Here is a 17,041-nt window from a genome sequence, read left to right on the forward strand (position 1 = left end):
AATACTTTGAAATGCAAATGCTGTTCCATAACCTTTTTTTCTTCTTCTTTACTATAAAAAAGAATTCTCTCCAAATTCCCCAATGCCCATAAAGAACCAATCTAGCATGCACACAAAACGGCGTTTAAAGAAATCCGATGTAGCGAACAGTAGGACGAGTCCGAACGAACGACACTCAACGACAGTTGTCCAAGTGGACGAGGAACAGAAGCTCCGTCGAAGGTGCTGGCTGGTGGGGGAGGGGAAAGGGCTGCGCCCCACCCGTTGAGGTTATCCAAACCCATTCATCGACAGCGACGGGACTGGGTCCACAACCGATGCGACGGGTGAGTTAGCCAACGACCGAGGGGGAGCTTCGTCTAACTGCGACGGACTTCGTTCGCTCAGCTCTGGCGAGGTTTCGTCGCGTGCTTCGTACTCCATGACGGACAGCGAGTCAGGCCGCATGGGATCCCAATCAGCGGCGAATTTGCATGAGTTTACGAGAACAATTAAGAGGAGTTTTCCCCGTTAATCCTATGAGAAATTCCAGTCTGGTCTAAATCAAGTCGTAATGCAGACACGCAACGCCACCGAAAGGGAGGGGAGGAAGGTGGTGTACTAAGGACGCCGTCCAAAACGCCGCCCTGGTCGTCAACCGCCGTATTCTCGACAATCCCTCAAACACTACAATGGCCTAGTTCCGGGACCACATGAACCAATTTCACACACACACACACACACACAAATTCACTTGACTTGCACTCATCATCTTGCTTGCTAGGGAGAAACCCGGATTGACTCTTGACTCTTTTTTTTTTTTTTTTTTTTTTTATTTAAGTCTGTTACCGGCCACTTTGGACTACGTTGAGTCCTCTTCGATCGCCGTGCCGTAACTTGCAGCAAGTCGATTCATCCCCACCAGCTTCCCCTAACTAAGAACTAGAGTTACATAGAATTGGGTGGAGTTGTTGAAGAGTATATTAATCCATGAGCACTCACTTGACCAGGAAGTGTCTTAGGAGATTAGAGGTGGAGTGTGTGATAGACGTGTACGCGGTTTCCTAGGTCTGGGTAAAGGTTGATCAGTTGAGCAGTCAGCTGCATCGAGCTCTCAATCGCCCAAGTTCCCTTCAAAAGACTTTGTTGTTTGGTTTTGTAGTTTGGGTTCTATGTGTATTTCTTTTCCAGTTGTTGGCGGAGTAGATGTGTTGAGAAATCGCTTGAAGAAGTAGAAGAGTCAGTGAGTGACAATTGGGTTCTGTAGCGTGCTGCTGCACTTGGTCCACTTCCTTCTCGGGATCATTCTTGGTCTCGTAGTGGTGTTGAAGTGGGGATTATCCAATGAAGTCCTCCATGGCGGCATTCTGGGCCATGGCTTTCACGTTGGCGTTAACCAGCTTCATGGTTGTGGAGGTGCACGCCGGGAAAGCGCAGCGCTTGTCGGGCGTCAGAGACTCCTCCGTTGAGAGAAATTTCGACCAGCCGCTGGGTAAAGGCCACCGTGTGACGGAGGTTTACGAGCTTCCAGACGGGCGGGGATTTGTGGCGGATCTTGAGGTGATTGAGCAGACAGAGCTCTACGGGGCCGACATCACCGATCTTCGCATGACTGTTAGGTGCGTCTAGCTTCATAAACTTTGCGGCTCTTGCTTTCGAGCCCGTGATTTGAATTGAACTGCAGAGTGTACAGTCTTTCCGAAAATTGTCTTCTTTGGATTGTTCTCTTGGTGAGCGCATTGTGTAAGATTTTGCGTATAGATCGCAAAGCTTTCAGACTCGCCCAATTCATTATTTCTAGGGGTCTTTTATACACACTCTAGCGTTTGTAAGAAGTAAACAACGTTGTTCTTAGCCATTCCCCTGTTTGAGAGATCTGTGACGACGTCTGCCGAAATACAAGCTGCAAATAGAATCTCTCCTTGTGCACTTTAAGTTGATTCGCGAGAGTGGAGAGTTGCGAGATCTCCCAAACGACTTGAATTTCTAATAATTCTCCGAGTCCTCTGTTAATGTGTGTGCAGAGTGGAAGGCCAGTTCCGAGTTCACGTCCAAATTTCGGACAAAAATAAGGCGCGCTGGGAAGTGCCGATCTCTCTTGTCCCCCGCAATGAGCCCCTCACAAGAAAGAGCAATCGCCTCTCCTTACCTCAGGAGCCCCTCATCCAGCTCACCTACACCACCAACCCGTTCGGGTTTGCCGTCACGCGAATTGCCAACAATGAGGTACTCTTCAACTCCACTCCCAGCGTCACGACGTCGCTGGAAGGCGTGGAGTCCCCGTCCTTCAATTCTATGGTCTTCAAGGATCAGTACCTGGAAATCTCGACCCATATCCCGAGCTACGCGACGCTGTTTGGCCTCGGCGAGAGCACCAGGCCGGACGGGCTTCCCCTTGTGAAGGGGAAAACGTACTCCCTTTGGGCGACGGACATCGGCGCCATGAACGCGAATGTGGATTTATATGGAGCCTACCCTTACTACATTGACGTGCGCGCTGAAGGACTTACGCACGGTGTGCTGCTGCTCAATAGCAATGGCATGGACATCCACTACGGCGGCGATTATCTGACGTATCGTGTGATTGGGGGCACCTTTGACTTCTACTTCCTCGCAGGACCCACACCGCTCGACGTGATGGACCAGTACACGGAGCTCGTAGGCCGCCCAGCGCCGATGCCTTACTGGTCTTTTGGTAAGTTCGCGGCTTAGGAAGCTCTGTTTTCGTTTTTCACACAAGATTTCGTGGCACTGCGAGAAATCGTTTTTCGACATTTGTATTGAGAAGTGTACTCATCGTTAATCGATTTGCGTGTTGGGGCTCAACAGGTTTCCACCAGTGCAGATGGGGCTACAAGAATGTGGACGAGCTCAAATACGTAGTGGAGAGCTACAAGAAGGCCAAGATTCCCCTGGACACAATCTGGAACGACATCGATTACATGCAGAACTACTTGGATTTTACCACGGATGCTGTGAACTATCCTGAGGATCAGCTGAAGAGTTTCGTTGAGGAGCTTCACGCGAACGGACAACACTATGTTTTGATTCTTGACCCAGGTAAGCAGCAACTTGAGTCCTGGAATGTCATAATTCGTCGATGTCTAGGCTGCCACTGCACAGAACACAGTGAAATGAGGTTGTTATGACATCGGTGAGCTATGTTGAGAGCCTTCTTGTCCACGAGGTTTTTGTTCTTGTGATTCTGATGTTCGTGCATTTGGATCGCAGGAATTAGCATGGCCTACAAGAATTACAGCACCCTTGAGCGCGGACTTGCCGCTGACATCTTCCTGAAGGATGATCAGAACGAGAACTACCTTGCGCAAGTGTGGCCCGGGCCCGTGTACTTCCCCGATTTCCTCGACCCCAAGGGGAAGGCGTGGTGGGCTAACGAGGTGTCGGTGTTTCACCAGAAAGTTCCCTTCGACGGACTCTGGATCGACATGAACGAGGTCTCGAATTTCTGCAGCGGCATCCAGTGCAAGTTCAATGGCGTGGTTTACCCGAACCTCAATGAATGTTACTTGGAGTGCAAGGAGTCTTCGACTCAATGGGACAACCCCCCTTACAAGATTGAGACCGCGTACAAAAACCTTGGTGACAAGACCGTCGCTATGGGGGTGAAGCACTTCGACGGCACTTTGGAATACAACGCTCACAATCTGTTTGGCTTGTCGGAGTCCGTCGCTACTAACGATGCGCTCAAGGCCACCCGCAAGAAGCGCCCCTTCATTCTTGCTAGGTACCCTTCATTCTTGACATAGTGTCCTCCTTGGAAGCCAGTGTTTTTCCTTTTTCTTTTTCTTCTTCTTTATTTTCTGTGAGCAGTTCGTTATTCTTGATGATTCTGCAAATGTGTTTGTTGTCTATGAGCTCACAATCATCGCGACTCCGCCATGTGCAGGTCTACCTTCGTGGGTTCTGGATCACAGACGGCCCACTGGACCGGCGACAACGCTGCAACGTTCAAGGATCTTCAGTACTCCATCGCCAGCATTCTGAATTCTGGAATGGTTGGGCTTCCAATGGTGGGGGCCGATATCTGTGGCTTCGCCGATGACTCCAACGAAGAGCTTTGCAACAGATGGATGCAGCTTGGAGCCTTCTACCCCTTCTCTCGTAACCACAACACCTTCGGTGCTACCCCGCAAGAGCCCTACGTCTGGGAACAAGTGGCCGCATCCTCCAGAAAAGCACTTGGCATGCGGTACCGCCTTCTCCCCTACTTCTACAGCCTCATGTTTGAAGCTCACAACAAGGGCGCTCCCATTGCCCGGCCTCTCTTCTTTGCTTTCCCCGAGGACGCCCAGACCTTGAAGGTTAGCGACCAGTTCCTGCTCGGGAGCGGTGTCATGGTAACCCCTGTTGTGCTTCCCAAGGTGACGACCGTGAATGGCTACTTCCCCAAGGGCACATGGTACAACCTCTTCGATGTCGCCTCGAAAGTGGAAAGCGAGGGAAAGTATGTGGAACTTGCTGCTCCATTAGACTCCATCAACGTCCACCTCCACGAGGGCACCATTTTGCCGATGCAAGAGAGCGCATTGACATCAGCCGAAGTGATGAAGACGCCCTTCACGCTCATGGTGGCATTCCCAGCTTCGAAATCCTTGGGGTATGCCACAGGCAAGCTTTTCCTGGATAATGGTGACGATATCGAGATGGTGATTCGAAAGGGCAGGTCGACATTTGTGCGGTTCTTCGCACAGCAGTCTGAGCAGAGAGGTGTCCTGGCGTCGAAGGTGGTGAGCGGGGACTACGCCACCCAGGAGGACTTGGTTGTGCAAACTGTGGTCATCCTTGGGGCCAACAATGCGCCGTCTTCTCTCACAATCAACGGAGTGCCAGTGTCATCACCCATCTCCTCGTCGTTCGATGCTGCAATTCCTTCCGTCACCATCTCAGGTCTGAGTTTGTCTGTTGGTAGTGAGTTTGAGCTCCACTGGACCACGCAAGCTCATTCAACGATCTAGACCGGAGCTCGATCGATTGCGCATGTGGGAGCTGTCTGTTCGGAAAATGGTGGATAAACCGGAGCTGTAAATTACGAGTCTAGAATTGGTTTATACAATTTTGTGACGAGGGTCCACGCACCACTAGATCGGAAACGCTTGGACTAGATCCTCGCTAAGTTGGCTGGTGCCCACACTGGTTAAATACCTTATTCTTTACCTAGGGGAAATTCTGTGCACCCTTTGCAGGTTGCCTTTGTAGGCGTGTTGCTTATGTTCTAGGGACTTCGCAATCCCTGAGATCTGTACAATGTTAGCTAGCAATTTAATACAATGAATGACACAATTTTATGTAATTCTCCATCGTAGTACATTTACAATCATATTCTGCTTAAAAGGTCTTTGAACCCATCTGAATTTCACCCCGTGTCACAGAAGTGAACCCACCATGTGGAAGCTGCTGGAGTTTGTCAGCTGCGCCGGTTTGTGAACAATCATCAACTTCTGCAGCTCAAATTCAGCATGCTGTGACCAGAAAAAGTCCTCGAAACTTGAAAAGTTTTGAATCAAGTTGTGTATGTAAGATGAGCTGAAGGCAGAATAATAACTGGGTTTGCGATCAGCGACATGAGGAAGACATATGTATCCACAAAACCAAGTTCATTCGATGGTGTCGCCACATAAACCTCATAATCCATCCCACTCATACAGACAATCTGCATGGCTGGAGAGTTGCCCAATCAGGTTAAGACCGTTGAAAGATTGCTAGATTAACCGCAGATGAGAGGCTTCGAAGCCGTTGGTTCGCATCCATCACATCGGTACAGATCATGCACAGCAGCAGCAGCATCGATAGGATGCCAATTGGCACTATGAGATGCGAGAATTCTTGCAACAAGAGCATTGTGAGCACATCTCTGAATCTAGCATGTACCTGTCAAGCTTGCAAAAGCACCTTAGTAAGTCTCTATTAGCAAAATCCTGAAGAAATGGGATGTGTACAATGCTATGGATTAAGTCCAACTTCAACCTTAAGAAATCACTTACTATGTAGGTTCTACAACAACAAACTTGAAATGTGTAGTTGTCAATGGAGTTCATTAAAGAGCATGGTTGATGCTTTGCAAAGATGGTTGCAATCCTTGAAGGCAAAATGGAGTTTTTCAATGGTTGACTTGAAAATTTTCTTTCTTGCCACAACCTCAAAGAGATAAAAATGCACGGAGAGGCAAGTTTAGCCAATTAAGTTAGTATTGATACATCAATGCTTACTCTATGTGCTTGCATTGCAAATTTTGATTTGTGCAATATTTTGTCAAGGATATAAATCTTGAGAAAAAAAAATCTTTAATACACTAGTATATCATTGAAAGGAATTAGAAAGTCACTCAAAGATGATATAATATTGAATTAGAATGACTATTGCCAAAACAAGAAGACTAGACAATCTTGGAATAAGACTAAGGACTAGAAAGGCATTGACAAGAGTGAAGAAGGCTTTATTCTTGCCTCTATATATACTCTTAACTAGGAGTTATGTGGCGATGTCCTATAGGTCCTCCAAAATATGTTGACTTTACAAGACACATATCTTAACTTACAAGGTAAGTTTTCTATATGTATACCACATAGTTAGCTTGTTCCACAAGCTACCGACCCTTGGTTAACTTGTTGAGTAAGTTTCTAATGTATCAATCAACTACAAACATATATAAAGTCAAAACATCATCTATGAAAAGCTTTTCTAAAAGACTTTATGAAATTAATCTATATTTATCTACTACTACCTAATCATATGAGTAAATATTGAGATAAATGTATATGTCCGTGATATTATTCCCCCTTCTTGAGACAAGTTCCATAAGGAAAGATCTTTATATCTTGAAAAAATTCAAGATGCGATGAATTGTATTTACCACATATTCTAATCTTTATTCTCTTTGAAGATGGTTGATAGGCCCTCTCAGCTATCAATAGTATCTTATACCAAGGTGAAAAGACTACCCTATTATTTTGTCATTATTGAGGCCTTCATAACTTCCTTCAAATAAAACATTAGGAATACCATTAAGATTTGTTCCTACTTCTAATAAAATCACCAAACATCAAGAGTCTCTTCGAAGATCGAGATATCAAACAAATTATATCTCGCCATCTATTCAAGGAAGGACATGCTATTCTCAAGGATCTTCATCTCATTTTCTTTGACTTGAAGGTTGTGAAAATTACAATGTTTTATCTGATACGTTCACAAATAAAAGCTCTTGAGTTAAATGTGCTAGTTGTTGTTTCTCCATCTCTTAATCACACAGAAACTATAAAAAATGATAGAAGATAAAGTATTACTTTTCTTTGATCTTGTTTCTTTTATAGTAAAGATTTGCTATTCTTCATCTTAATTTTGATGGATGTTTTTGATGAAAGGCTTTAATTCTCTTTATTGCATTTGTAAGATTCTTTGCTGGCTCCCATATACATTTACTAATATCATATTTATACTAATGAATAAGATATTTTAACCTATTTTGGTACTATCTTGAATCTAAAACTTCTTCTACTTCAAATTCTTGATTATTATCTATTTCTATAGGATGAGGTGGCATTTGTCTTCTTTCCAAGATATTCACTATCTTATATGGCTCAAGAAGGAATATGTGAAATATAGGGTGGATCTTCATAGACTCCAATAGATATAATTGATAAGCAACATGATTGATTTGTTTACAAATAAGAAAAGGTTCTAGTCTACGATAGTTTAACTTATGACAATGATAAGTAGTCTTGATATTACAACAAAGTAACTATACCTTCTCACCCACATTAAATTATAGTTGTTCCTTTTGATAGGCATCCATGTTGGTCTTTTGTTGTTCTTGAGCTTCCTTTAATTGTATCTTCATTGTTAAATGTAACTCTGGCAAATGTTTTGTTAAATCTTTTGCAGCACAATTATCAATTTTTGAAAAGTCAAAAATATCAAGTTGTGGATGATCACAATTGTCAAAGAAAGATGTTTGTTGAATAGAAGAATATACCAAATTATTGTATAAAAACTTTATCAATGGCATAAGAGTTGTCCAATCATCTTGATAATAATTGATAGTACACATCAAATACTACTCCAAAACTTGATTCATTCATTTCGTTTGTCCATCAATTTAATGATGATAAGTTAAAGAGAGCTTTATATCCATCTTTAGAATCTTGAATATGGTTCTCCAAAATCTTGATACAAATTGAATCCCTCTATCTAATATAATATCTTTCAGCAATCCATGATAGCAATAGATATTTTTAATAAAAAATTTAATTATTTTTTTACTTAAAATAGATTTGTATATGATACAAAATATTCCATTATGGTGAAATAATCTATGATTACATATATAGAATCACATAAACTTGAATTTAAAAGATTTATAATAAAATCCATAGAAATAAAAGATCATAGTTGTTTAGGTATAAGCAATAGTTAGAGAAGTCCATAGGATTGATGATGAGGAGTTTTTGATCTTGAATAAATGTCATATGACTAAACAAAGTTTTTTATTGCCTTTTACATTTACAGCCACCAAAAATCCCTAGATATAAGCTCTAAAGTCATGTTGTATCCAAAATGTTGTGCTGCTAGAAAGTCGTCATGTGCTTAAAGAGCATGTAAATATGCTTCTTCTTCTAGAACATATAGGCATCCTTCAAAGTAGAGTAGGTTGTTTTTAAACTCGAACTTTGAAACATCATGTGACTTAGAAGAAAAATTCTTGATATCATGAATAAGAAGATTAGAAGACATAATTGATTGAATTTGTTTGACAAAAATCAAATCAACAATCAATGTTGATTTCATTGCTCAAAGATAAAAATGCTTTGGCTTCAAGATGATTGTTTTTTGTTGATCAAAAGATACATTTCATTCTTTTTGTATAAAATAAGAGCATCTAGAAAGAACATCTAAAAAGAACATCTAGAAAGAGCATCTTATAAACCTTGTTATTTTTTAAATCAATATGTGATCTTGAAATCAAATCTTGATAATGATATGCTCCAATGGATTTGGCAATGATTCAAAATATGTGCCAACATGAAATACTAGAGGTTCTTGTGATTTGTATATACTGTGACTAGACTTAAAATACCTTCTAGATAATGATACCATTCTTGAAATGAATCCACAATTATAAAAAGTTCTTTGTCGTGGATCTCATAGTTAATCTCAGCTGTTGAAAATTTCTTGGAATAGAAAGCTACTAGATGGGATTTGTCATTTGTTCCCATTTGTGACAATATTACTCCCAAGGCAAAGTCTGATGCATTTTTTTCCATAAATAATGCTTTAGAAAAATCAATGTGATACAAAATTAGTACAAAGATAAATTCCTTCTTTAAAACAACAAATAATGCTTTGGCTTCTTTATTCTACTCAAGTTTGGCTTTACAAGTCAAATATGTAAGTGGAATTGTAAGTTGAAAAAATTTCTTGATAAAGATTCGGTAATGATTGGCGAAGTCCAAAATATATTGCACATGTCTTATCATTCTTGAGATCTTCAAATCTATGATAGTTTGGACCTTCTTAGATCCATCATAAGGCCTTTATTGGAAATGATGTACCTCAAAATTCAACTTAAATAGTATAGAATACACATTTTTTCATCTTTATATATTATCCTGCATCTCTTAGTTTTTATAACACATGACAAATATAAACCTCATACTCTTCTGTGTTCTTAGAATAGATTAAAATTTTATTTAAATAATAGATGACAAAATCATCAAGAAATTCACGAAAGATATCATTCATTAGGTATTGAAAAGTAGTTGGTGCATTTATAAGTCCAAAAGGCATGACATTATATTCAAAATTTCTATATTTAGTTCAAAAAGTAGTCTTCTATTTTCTCCTTCTTTGATGTAGATCAGATTATATGCTCTTTGTAGATCTATTTTTGTATAGATCTTTGCTTGATTTCATTGATCAAGAAGTCCTAAAATCAAAGATAGAAGATATCTATTCTTAATAGTAATCTTGTTAAGTCATCAATAATCTAGATACATCTACAAAGATCAATTTTTTTTCTTTACAAATAAGTTAAGAGTGTCAGTTAAAGATTTAGAATAGTGTATAAAGTTCTTAGCCAAATTTTCATCAATATATTCTTTGAATGCAACCAACTCATTTTGTGATAGGCTATAGATTGGTCCAAATGGTGGTTCAGTTCTTTCTCGAAGATCAATGGTACAATCATAAGGGCAATGCTCTAGAAGAATATTTATATTCTTCTTTTCAAAAATGTCTTGAAAATCTTGATACTAGTTAGGAATATCACTTGATATCTTCTTACCATCAACAATGGACATGGCATATATAGCAAAAGATGGCCCTTCATTTGCTGCATGCATGAAAGCTCTCGCATCTACTAATAAAAGTTTAAATGTACTAGACTTATGAGTTTCTACTTGTCTAGCAAGACTATGGGCTAAATTATGAAAAAAATCAAGATTACAAGAAATCTAGTCTATCTAAGGATTATATCTTTCTAACCACAATAATCCTAAAATAATTGGATTGAAAGGAGACTTAATGACATAAATATTACTAAACTATTGTGACTACTAGTTGCTACTTCTACAAGAATAGTTTCATGTATAACATCCTCAGAAGACAATGATCATCCATCTATTACTTCTACATGCACGTGTTTGATTTTCTTAACTAATGATATATCTTATTTTTTTGACAAAATCTTCATCTATAAAATAGATTGAGGTTCTTGAATCCAATAAGACTAAGACTTTGTGATTTTTTGATCTTAAAAAAACTTCTATTGTAAAATAAGATGAAGAATCAAAGAAGAGAATATGACCTTGTGATTGTCGTTTTACTTACTCTAACTAATCTAGTCAGAGTAAATCTATGTAGGGAAATTCGAACACATGGAAAGAATACCGCATGAGCTTATACATTACGGTCACACAATTAACTGTATTCCGCACTACTTAAAACAGCGAAGAAACACTACAAGACTTTTTCCTGCTAATGAAATCCTTTCATTAATTGATAACCACTAAATGCAATCTGCACTGTCTCTAAAGTCCACACAAAACACATAAATTCCATCCAACACCAGGAATAACCAATCTTACTCAATTAATCTGGCTTTACACAATTTCTGTTTTCTCAGATTTCTTTGATCCGAACACACACAGTTTTCAATTAACCACGATCATAATCTTCCAGTTATAACCAATCTTCACAGAATCTGATAACAACTTCCAAATTTCTCTCCTTCAATCACACAACACTTCAGTTACACACCCAATATCTCATAAATCATTTCCCTGATTTATTCCATGAATTCTTTTCATCGTATTCAGAACTTTAAACAACAAAACAAAAAAAAACAAGAGACAGCACCAAGCTTATCTCGGTGTCGTGTTGTAATACGAGTATACAGTGAAAATAAAAAAAAAAAGAAAAAGAAGGGGAATTTTATTAATATTCAGTTACCTCAAATATTGGGAGCATCGACCAACTCCAGCGCAAATACTCAGTGGTCAGGTTCAGTCACCCCGTTACAGTCAGCCGGGGCATACTGAAATGCTCCATTCGATTCTAATAATGAAAGTTAGCAGGATGAAAAGGATCAATTCACACGACGGGTTTGAAGAGCCAATTAGATCCAATTTCGAGAATCCAATCCGGGTCCTCTTACCCAATATGAGACCTGTATTGGTGGGGCAACCCAATGTAGTCTAGTTACGGGAAAATCCAGGTCTTACTACGTGCCTCAGCTAGTCTGACGTGAAGACCAATTTGACCCAATTACGTGAGCATCCAGGTTACTACAGGCATCGTACCCAATATGGGACCTGAATTGGTCGGGCGACTCAATGTGGTCCCGATTACGAGGTTTCGATTCTGTTTCGGGCTGTCCTGTTCTCTGTGCCGTTTCAGGGAACGTTGTTTACGGTAAATGGATCTCTTAAAGGTAAAAACGGAGGAGAAGGCCTTGATGACGTGAACCAATTTTGGATCTAAGCTCTGATGGCGGGAGCCAATTCCGGATCTAAGATGGAAGATTGAAGAAGTTCAGAGGATAAGGTTAGGTTAGGGGAGAATATAGTTTTAGGGAGGGGAGGTTTTTTTTCTTCTTTCGGAGAATCGGGGGGGAGGTAGTTTTAAAGCTTTTGCAAGGTTACCAGTTCGGTTTCATTGGAGGTTTTTGAAGATCAAGGGAATTAGAGAGAGGAGCTTCATGCTTCGGGTCGGGGAAAGAAAGATATAGAATTTGGATTTTTCTTCTTCGTAGAGTTTTGGGGAAGACTGAGGCAATCGCTGCTGAAGTCAGTATTGTAATGGTGAATCGGGATTTTTAAATGAAGTGGGTTTGAATACTCTTGACTATTTTATAAAATCGAGTTACGTCTGTGATTGAAGGATTAAAGGGGTGTCTATAGGATTGAGTATGCGGAGTGAATGAAATTTATTGGGTTAATCTAATAGGACAGTCAGTGGATACAAGATCGTAAGTACAAAGGGGTATTGAAGATTAACAGTTTGGGTTGTTTGGGGTTCTTTGTAATGTCTAGAGACCTATCGGCTGGGGCAAAGAAAAAGACTTTGACAAGCAGTCGAAGAGCATCCATATAGATTTACGGTACATTGTTGCAGTCGTTTATATTCCAGCAATCAAAAACTGATAGACTGCTTGATTATCGGTGAATCTCCATACTACCTTCTACAGACAGACGCCCAGCGCGTTCTCGAGCAGGAAAGCACGTAATACGACATAAGTGGTGAACCCGATGTGAAAGCTTGAGGTGGAAGGTATTGGATTTCGGTTGATTTTATCTTTATTTTTATGGAAAACAAAAATAAAAATTTTGAAGGATTTTTGGGAGAAGTTTTTGGTGGAGAGTCTTCTAAAGGACAAGGTATGCACATGGATCCGTCTATTGCTAGTTTGCTTCAAGCCTTCTCATTGTCAATGCAGCAACAGCAAAGCAATGATCGAAAGAAAGCTTTGGCAACCAAAGCATTGCAAGCAGTGGTCAATAAAATTGATCAATTTGATGGGAGGAATATTTCAAGGTGTTTAAGATGTTATGTTCATGAAATGGAATTAAATTGGGTTTGTAAGAAGAAAATGGTTGTACTATTTGGACTTGCCACGATACCAGAGATAAAGGACCACATTACATCGATTACAGATCATTGTGGGAATTCATGGAAGGATTTTTTACATGCATTGAAAGATGAATATTTCTTGGAAGATGCTGATCGCGTTAGTAAGAAGCTGTTTCTGGGATGGATTGAACGGCCCAATAAGAATTTGCAAGCAACAGAGCTACTAAGGGAATTTGAGAGGCAGTACTCTCAATAATCGAAGGTAGAAAAATTGACATTGGAGCCGAACAAAGTTGATCTATTTCTTCAAGCTGCTGATAGAGAATTGCAAGAGAAATTAGAACCCCTTCTTGAAGACAAAGAAGAAGATGAAGGATTGACAACGAAATGGAAGAACGTTGAAGATGCGGTGGGGTTGCTTACAAAAAAAGAAAGGAGGAAGGATAGGAGCAATATTCCGAAAACAGTACAAGCACCTAAAGCTCCAGTACGTACAACACCACCGACAATGCCTGCAGTTCAACCTTCGACATCCTTGTCAAAGAAAGCAGATATGGGTATGGAAGAAATTATACGAAGAATGCGAGATCTTCAAATCAAATTGGCAAGACTTGAAGAGAATACTTCTATAAATAATTCGAAGAATGTTTCAAAACAAGGATATGTACAAAGATGCATTTGGTGTGATGATGCTTCACACACTAGAAAAGATTGCAATGAATTTAATAATATGATACGGCAGGGAATTATTTGCTGGAAAGATGGGAAGATAGCATTGAAAGATAGGGAGGATCTGCTTTAAACCAATTTTGGCAAGAGAGGAATGAGAGCATTGGTTCAAGATTACTTAAAAGAGCATAAAACAATAACACGAGAAAGTGCAAGTTATGGTGCTAGAGTAGATGATGACCTTGGTGGAAGTACAGAAACTAGTGAGTTTTGGGCTTCTACCATTTCTACAATGCAAGAAGGTAAATTACCTCGAGAAGCATTATTGAGGACTGCAGCTACATTACGAGGTGCAATAGGTTGAGAGGATCTTGTTGAGTCTCTTTCAGTTCATGCATATATTGCTAAGAGCCAACATGAAGCTTTGATGGAAGAAAAAAGACGAGGAAATTTTGATGATACTAGAGAAGGAAATTCTTTTAAGAGGCAAACTCGAGGAGACAAGGCTCGGGAGGCAGCTTCACAAGAATTGCCTGTAAAGGATACCTCAGCATCATTGGGAGAAAAAACAACGAAGACAAAAGATAAGGGCAAATCAATTGCTTATAAACTACTTTCTGACATTGAAGCGGCAACAAATTTGAAAGGGGTGTTGGAAGAACGTATATTAAATGCTAAGGTGGAATTCACATTGAAAGAAGTCTTGGGAATTGCAAAGAAGGAGTTTCATGATGTTATCATTGACAGCATTAAGCGAAAGAGGAAATTAATGGGTGAAACAGGAATGAGTCATGCTATTGATGCAAGAATATATAAAGATGAAGAAGAGGTTGATATTGGTTATAAGTAACCAACAAATGAAAAGAATGGGTATAATCAACGAGTACGTTTCGAAGATTATAGTGATAAGGAAATGGAAACTTTGAGCCATTATACTCGAAAGCATTGAGCAAGGGCAACTACTGAGGTATTGGTGAAAGTAGGAGATATAGAAGAACCAATTTTTGCTTTAATGGACCATCGTTTTGAAATAAATCTTATGTCTAAAGATCTTTATAAGAAGCAAAAATGGCCAATTGATATGGAACATGGATGGGCAATACGAGCAGCTAATAATATACGAGGTGAATTATATGGAGCTTGTCCAGATATCAAAATTCGGATTGGGGATGTTGCGACAGAGCAACATTTCTTTGTTCAAAATACAACGTCTTATCCGTTGATTTTAGGACAACCTTATATCACGGCAACACGGATGGAAACAAAGGTACTTGACAATGGTTCTGCTTATGCAAGGGTACGTAGCGAAGATGGGAGGAAAGCTGTACAATTTCTAATAGTACCTCCTAACCATGAACGGAATCGAGATAGGTTGAAGGAGAAACCATTGCCAAAGATTGTTGAAAGATTTAAGGATTTTGAGGAGGTACCACTATAAAGCGAGATTATGGAGGTATAAAAGAGGAGATACTCTCGCGAGATGAAGTTACCTTTGATGTGAGTTTTATTGGTATTTTGGAGAATAGAAATATTATGTATAAGAAAGTTAATGATCTTAAAAGAAAAGAAAGAAAAAGATTATATAATATAGAAAGAGAATTATGCAAGTTAGGTACATTGCAAGATGATGAGAGGATTTTAGGTGTTTATGAAGAAAATGGACTGGAAGATTCATTGGAATTGATAACATCTATTGGGTTAGAGGATAATGATGAGATTGTTGAGATTCATTCAAGAAAGATTTATACCATACTTGAATCTTTTCAAGCACCAGAAGTCATTGTAGAGACGAGATATAAAACGGCAGATAAGAAGGTAAAGCCTATTGCTAGACTGTTACCAGAAGATTCTAAAGAACATATGGGAGAAGCATCAAAAGAAGCAAGTTTAAGAGATCCAATGAGTATTAGACATCAGTTTACTAAAGAGACTTTTGAAGAATTGAAGATTAGTTCTGATGGTTCTTTATTGGAGGAGGAAATTACTTGCTTCAAAAAGATGTTGGCTAAACAAGGTAGATTGTTTGCCTTTGAATCTCATGAAATTGGGTGTGTGGATCTGAATATTATAACACTTAAGGTTATCTTCACTGTACCACATGTACCTTGGAATCTAAGACCGATTCCAATATCGAGGACATATTTACCTAAATTGGTGGAACTATTAAAAGAAAAGATAAAGATGAAAATATTGAAACCTTCATTTGCACCGTATTCTAGTCGATGGTTTACGGTACCTAAGAAGAATGGGTCACTACGATTTATTTAAGATATGCAACCGGTGAATGTGGTAACTGTCAAGAATGCAGAAATTGGATCTATTGTGGATGAATTTACTGAGGAGTTTGCAAGAAGAGTGATCTATTCAATGGATGACTTGTATTCAGGTTATGATCAATTTCAACTTGCCGAAGGAGGTAGTGATATGAAGACAATGAGGACACCACTTGGATTGGTTAGAATGTGCACTCTTTCTCAAGGCGCGACCAACTCAGTTGAGCATATGATAAATGGGATGAATAAGATATTGAGAGATTTTATTCTGGAAAAGACTATGCCTTTTCTAGATGATGTTCCTATAAAAGGGTGCAGAGAAGGAGACAAGGATGAAACTTTAAATAAGAGGGGGTGTCGCAAATATGTTGTTGATCATATACAAGATTGTGAAAAGATTTTAATTCGGCTGGGAGAAGTTCATCTTACATTATCGGATATGAAGTTCGTATTTGGGGTACGAGAGGTTGTAATTGTTGAACATTTATGTGGATCTTATGGAAGAAAACCAGATCCGACTAAATTTGAAACAATTGGAAGGATGAAAGAGGATTGTGATTCTTTAACAGAGGTTCGCAGGTTTTTGGGTGCATGTGTATTTTATCGAATCTGGATCCCTCATTTTGCTCACATAGCAGATCCATTATATGAACTGTTACGCAAGGGTTATCGATTTGAATGGGAAGAAAGACATATTCAGGCAATGCAAAGATTGAAGAAATTATTGATGTCACCTCCAATATTGAAGAAGGTTGATTATAAGTGTAATAGACCAGTGATTCTTACTGTGGACGCTAGTCCAATTGCCATTGGATGGACTGTGGATCAAGATGATTCAAGTGGAAGTAGATTTGCAGTTCGATTTGGAGCTAAAGTTTTAAGTATTTGTCAGCGTGCATACTCGCAAGTCAAAAGAGAACTTTGGGGAGTTATTTCGGCTATGAAAGCTGAAAAGGACTATTTGATTGGGGCAGTAGTAGTAATTGAAACAGATTGCTTGCCATTGCTCGGAATGATTACTAACTGTTCAATGCCAA

The 17,041-nt window shown here is 39.5% G+C and overlaps 1 protein-coding gene across 1 annotated transcript; it reads left to right on the plus strand.

The window, feature by feature from the left end:
- The first annotated feature begins 1,001 nt into the window (after window positions 1-1,001).
- Window positions 1,002-5,290, plus strand: LOC112275118 (alpha-xylosidase 1). The gene is made up of 5 exons (XM_024505161.3): window positions 1,002-1,598; window positions 2,004-2,674; window positions 2,809-3,039; window positions 3,211-3,724; window positions 3,887-5,290. Exons 1-5 carry the CDS (start codon window positions 1,324-1,326, stop codon window positions 4,953-4,955), a joined length of 2,760 nt encoding a protein of 919 aa, XP_024360929.1. The 5' UTR covers window positions 1,002-1,323; the 3' UTR covers window positions 4,956-5,290.
- Window positions 5,291-17,041: the final 11,751 nt, after the last annotated feature.

This window comes from Physcomitrium patens, chromosome 2 (assembly GCF_059467195.1).
Source record: "Physcomitrium patens ecotype Gransden chromosome 2, ASM5946719v1, whole genome shotgun sequence".
Taxonomy (NCBI): Eukaryota; Viridiplantae; Streptophyta; class Bryopsida; order Funariales; family Funariaceae; genus Physcomitrium; species Physcomitrium patens.

Bases quoted from the DNA above. Each gene is read 5' to 3' on its own strand.
- LOC112275118 (XM_024505161.3), top strand. From the start codon at position 1,324: ATGAAGTCCTCCATGGCGGCATTCTGGGCCATGGCTTTCACGTTGGCG. The intron at 2,675-2,808 runs GTAAGTTCGCGG...GGGGCTCAACAG, and splicing joins GATGCCTTACTGGTCTTTTG to GTTTCCACCAGTGCAGATGG. The intron at 3,725-3,886 runs GTACCCTTCATT...CGCCATGTGCAG, and splicing joins CGCCCCTTCATTCTTGCTAG to GTCTACCTTCGTGGGTTCTG.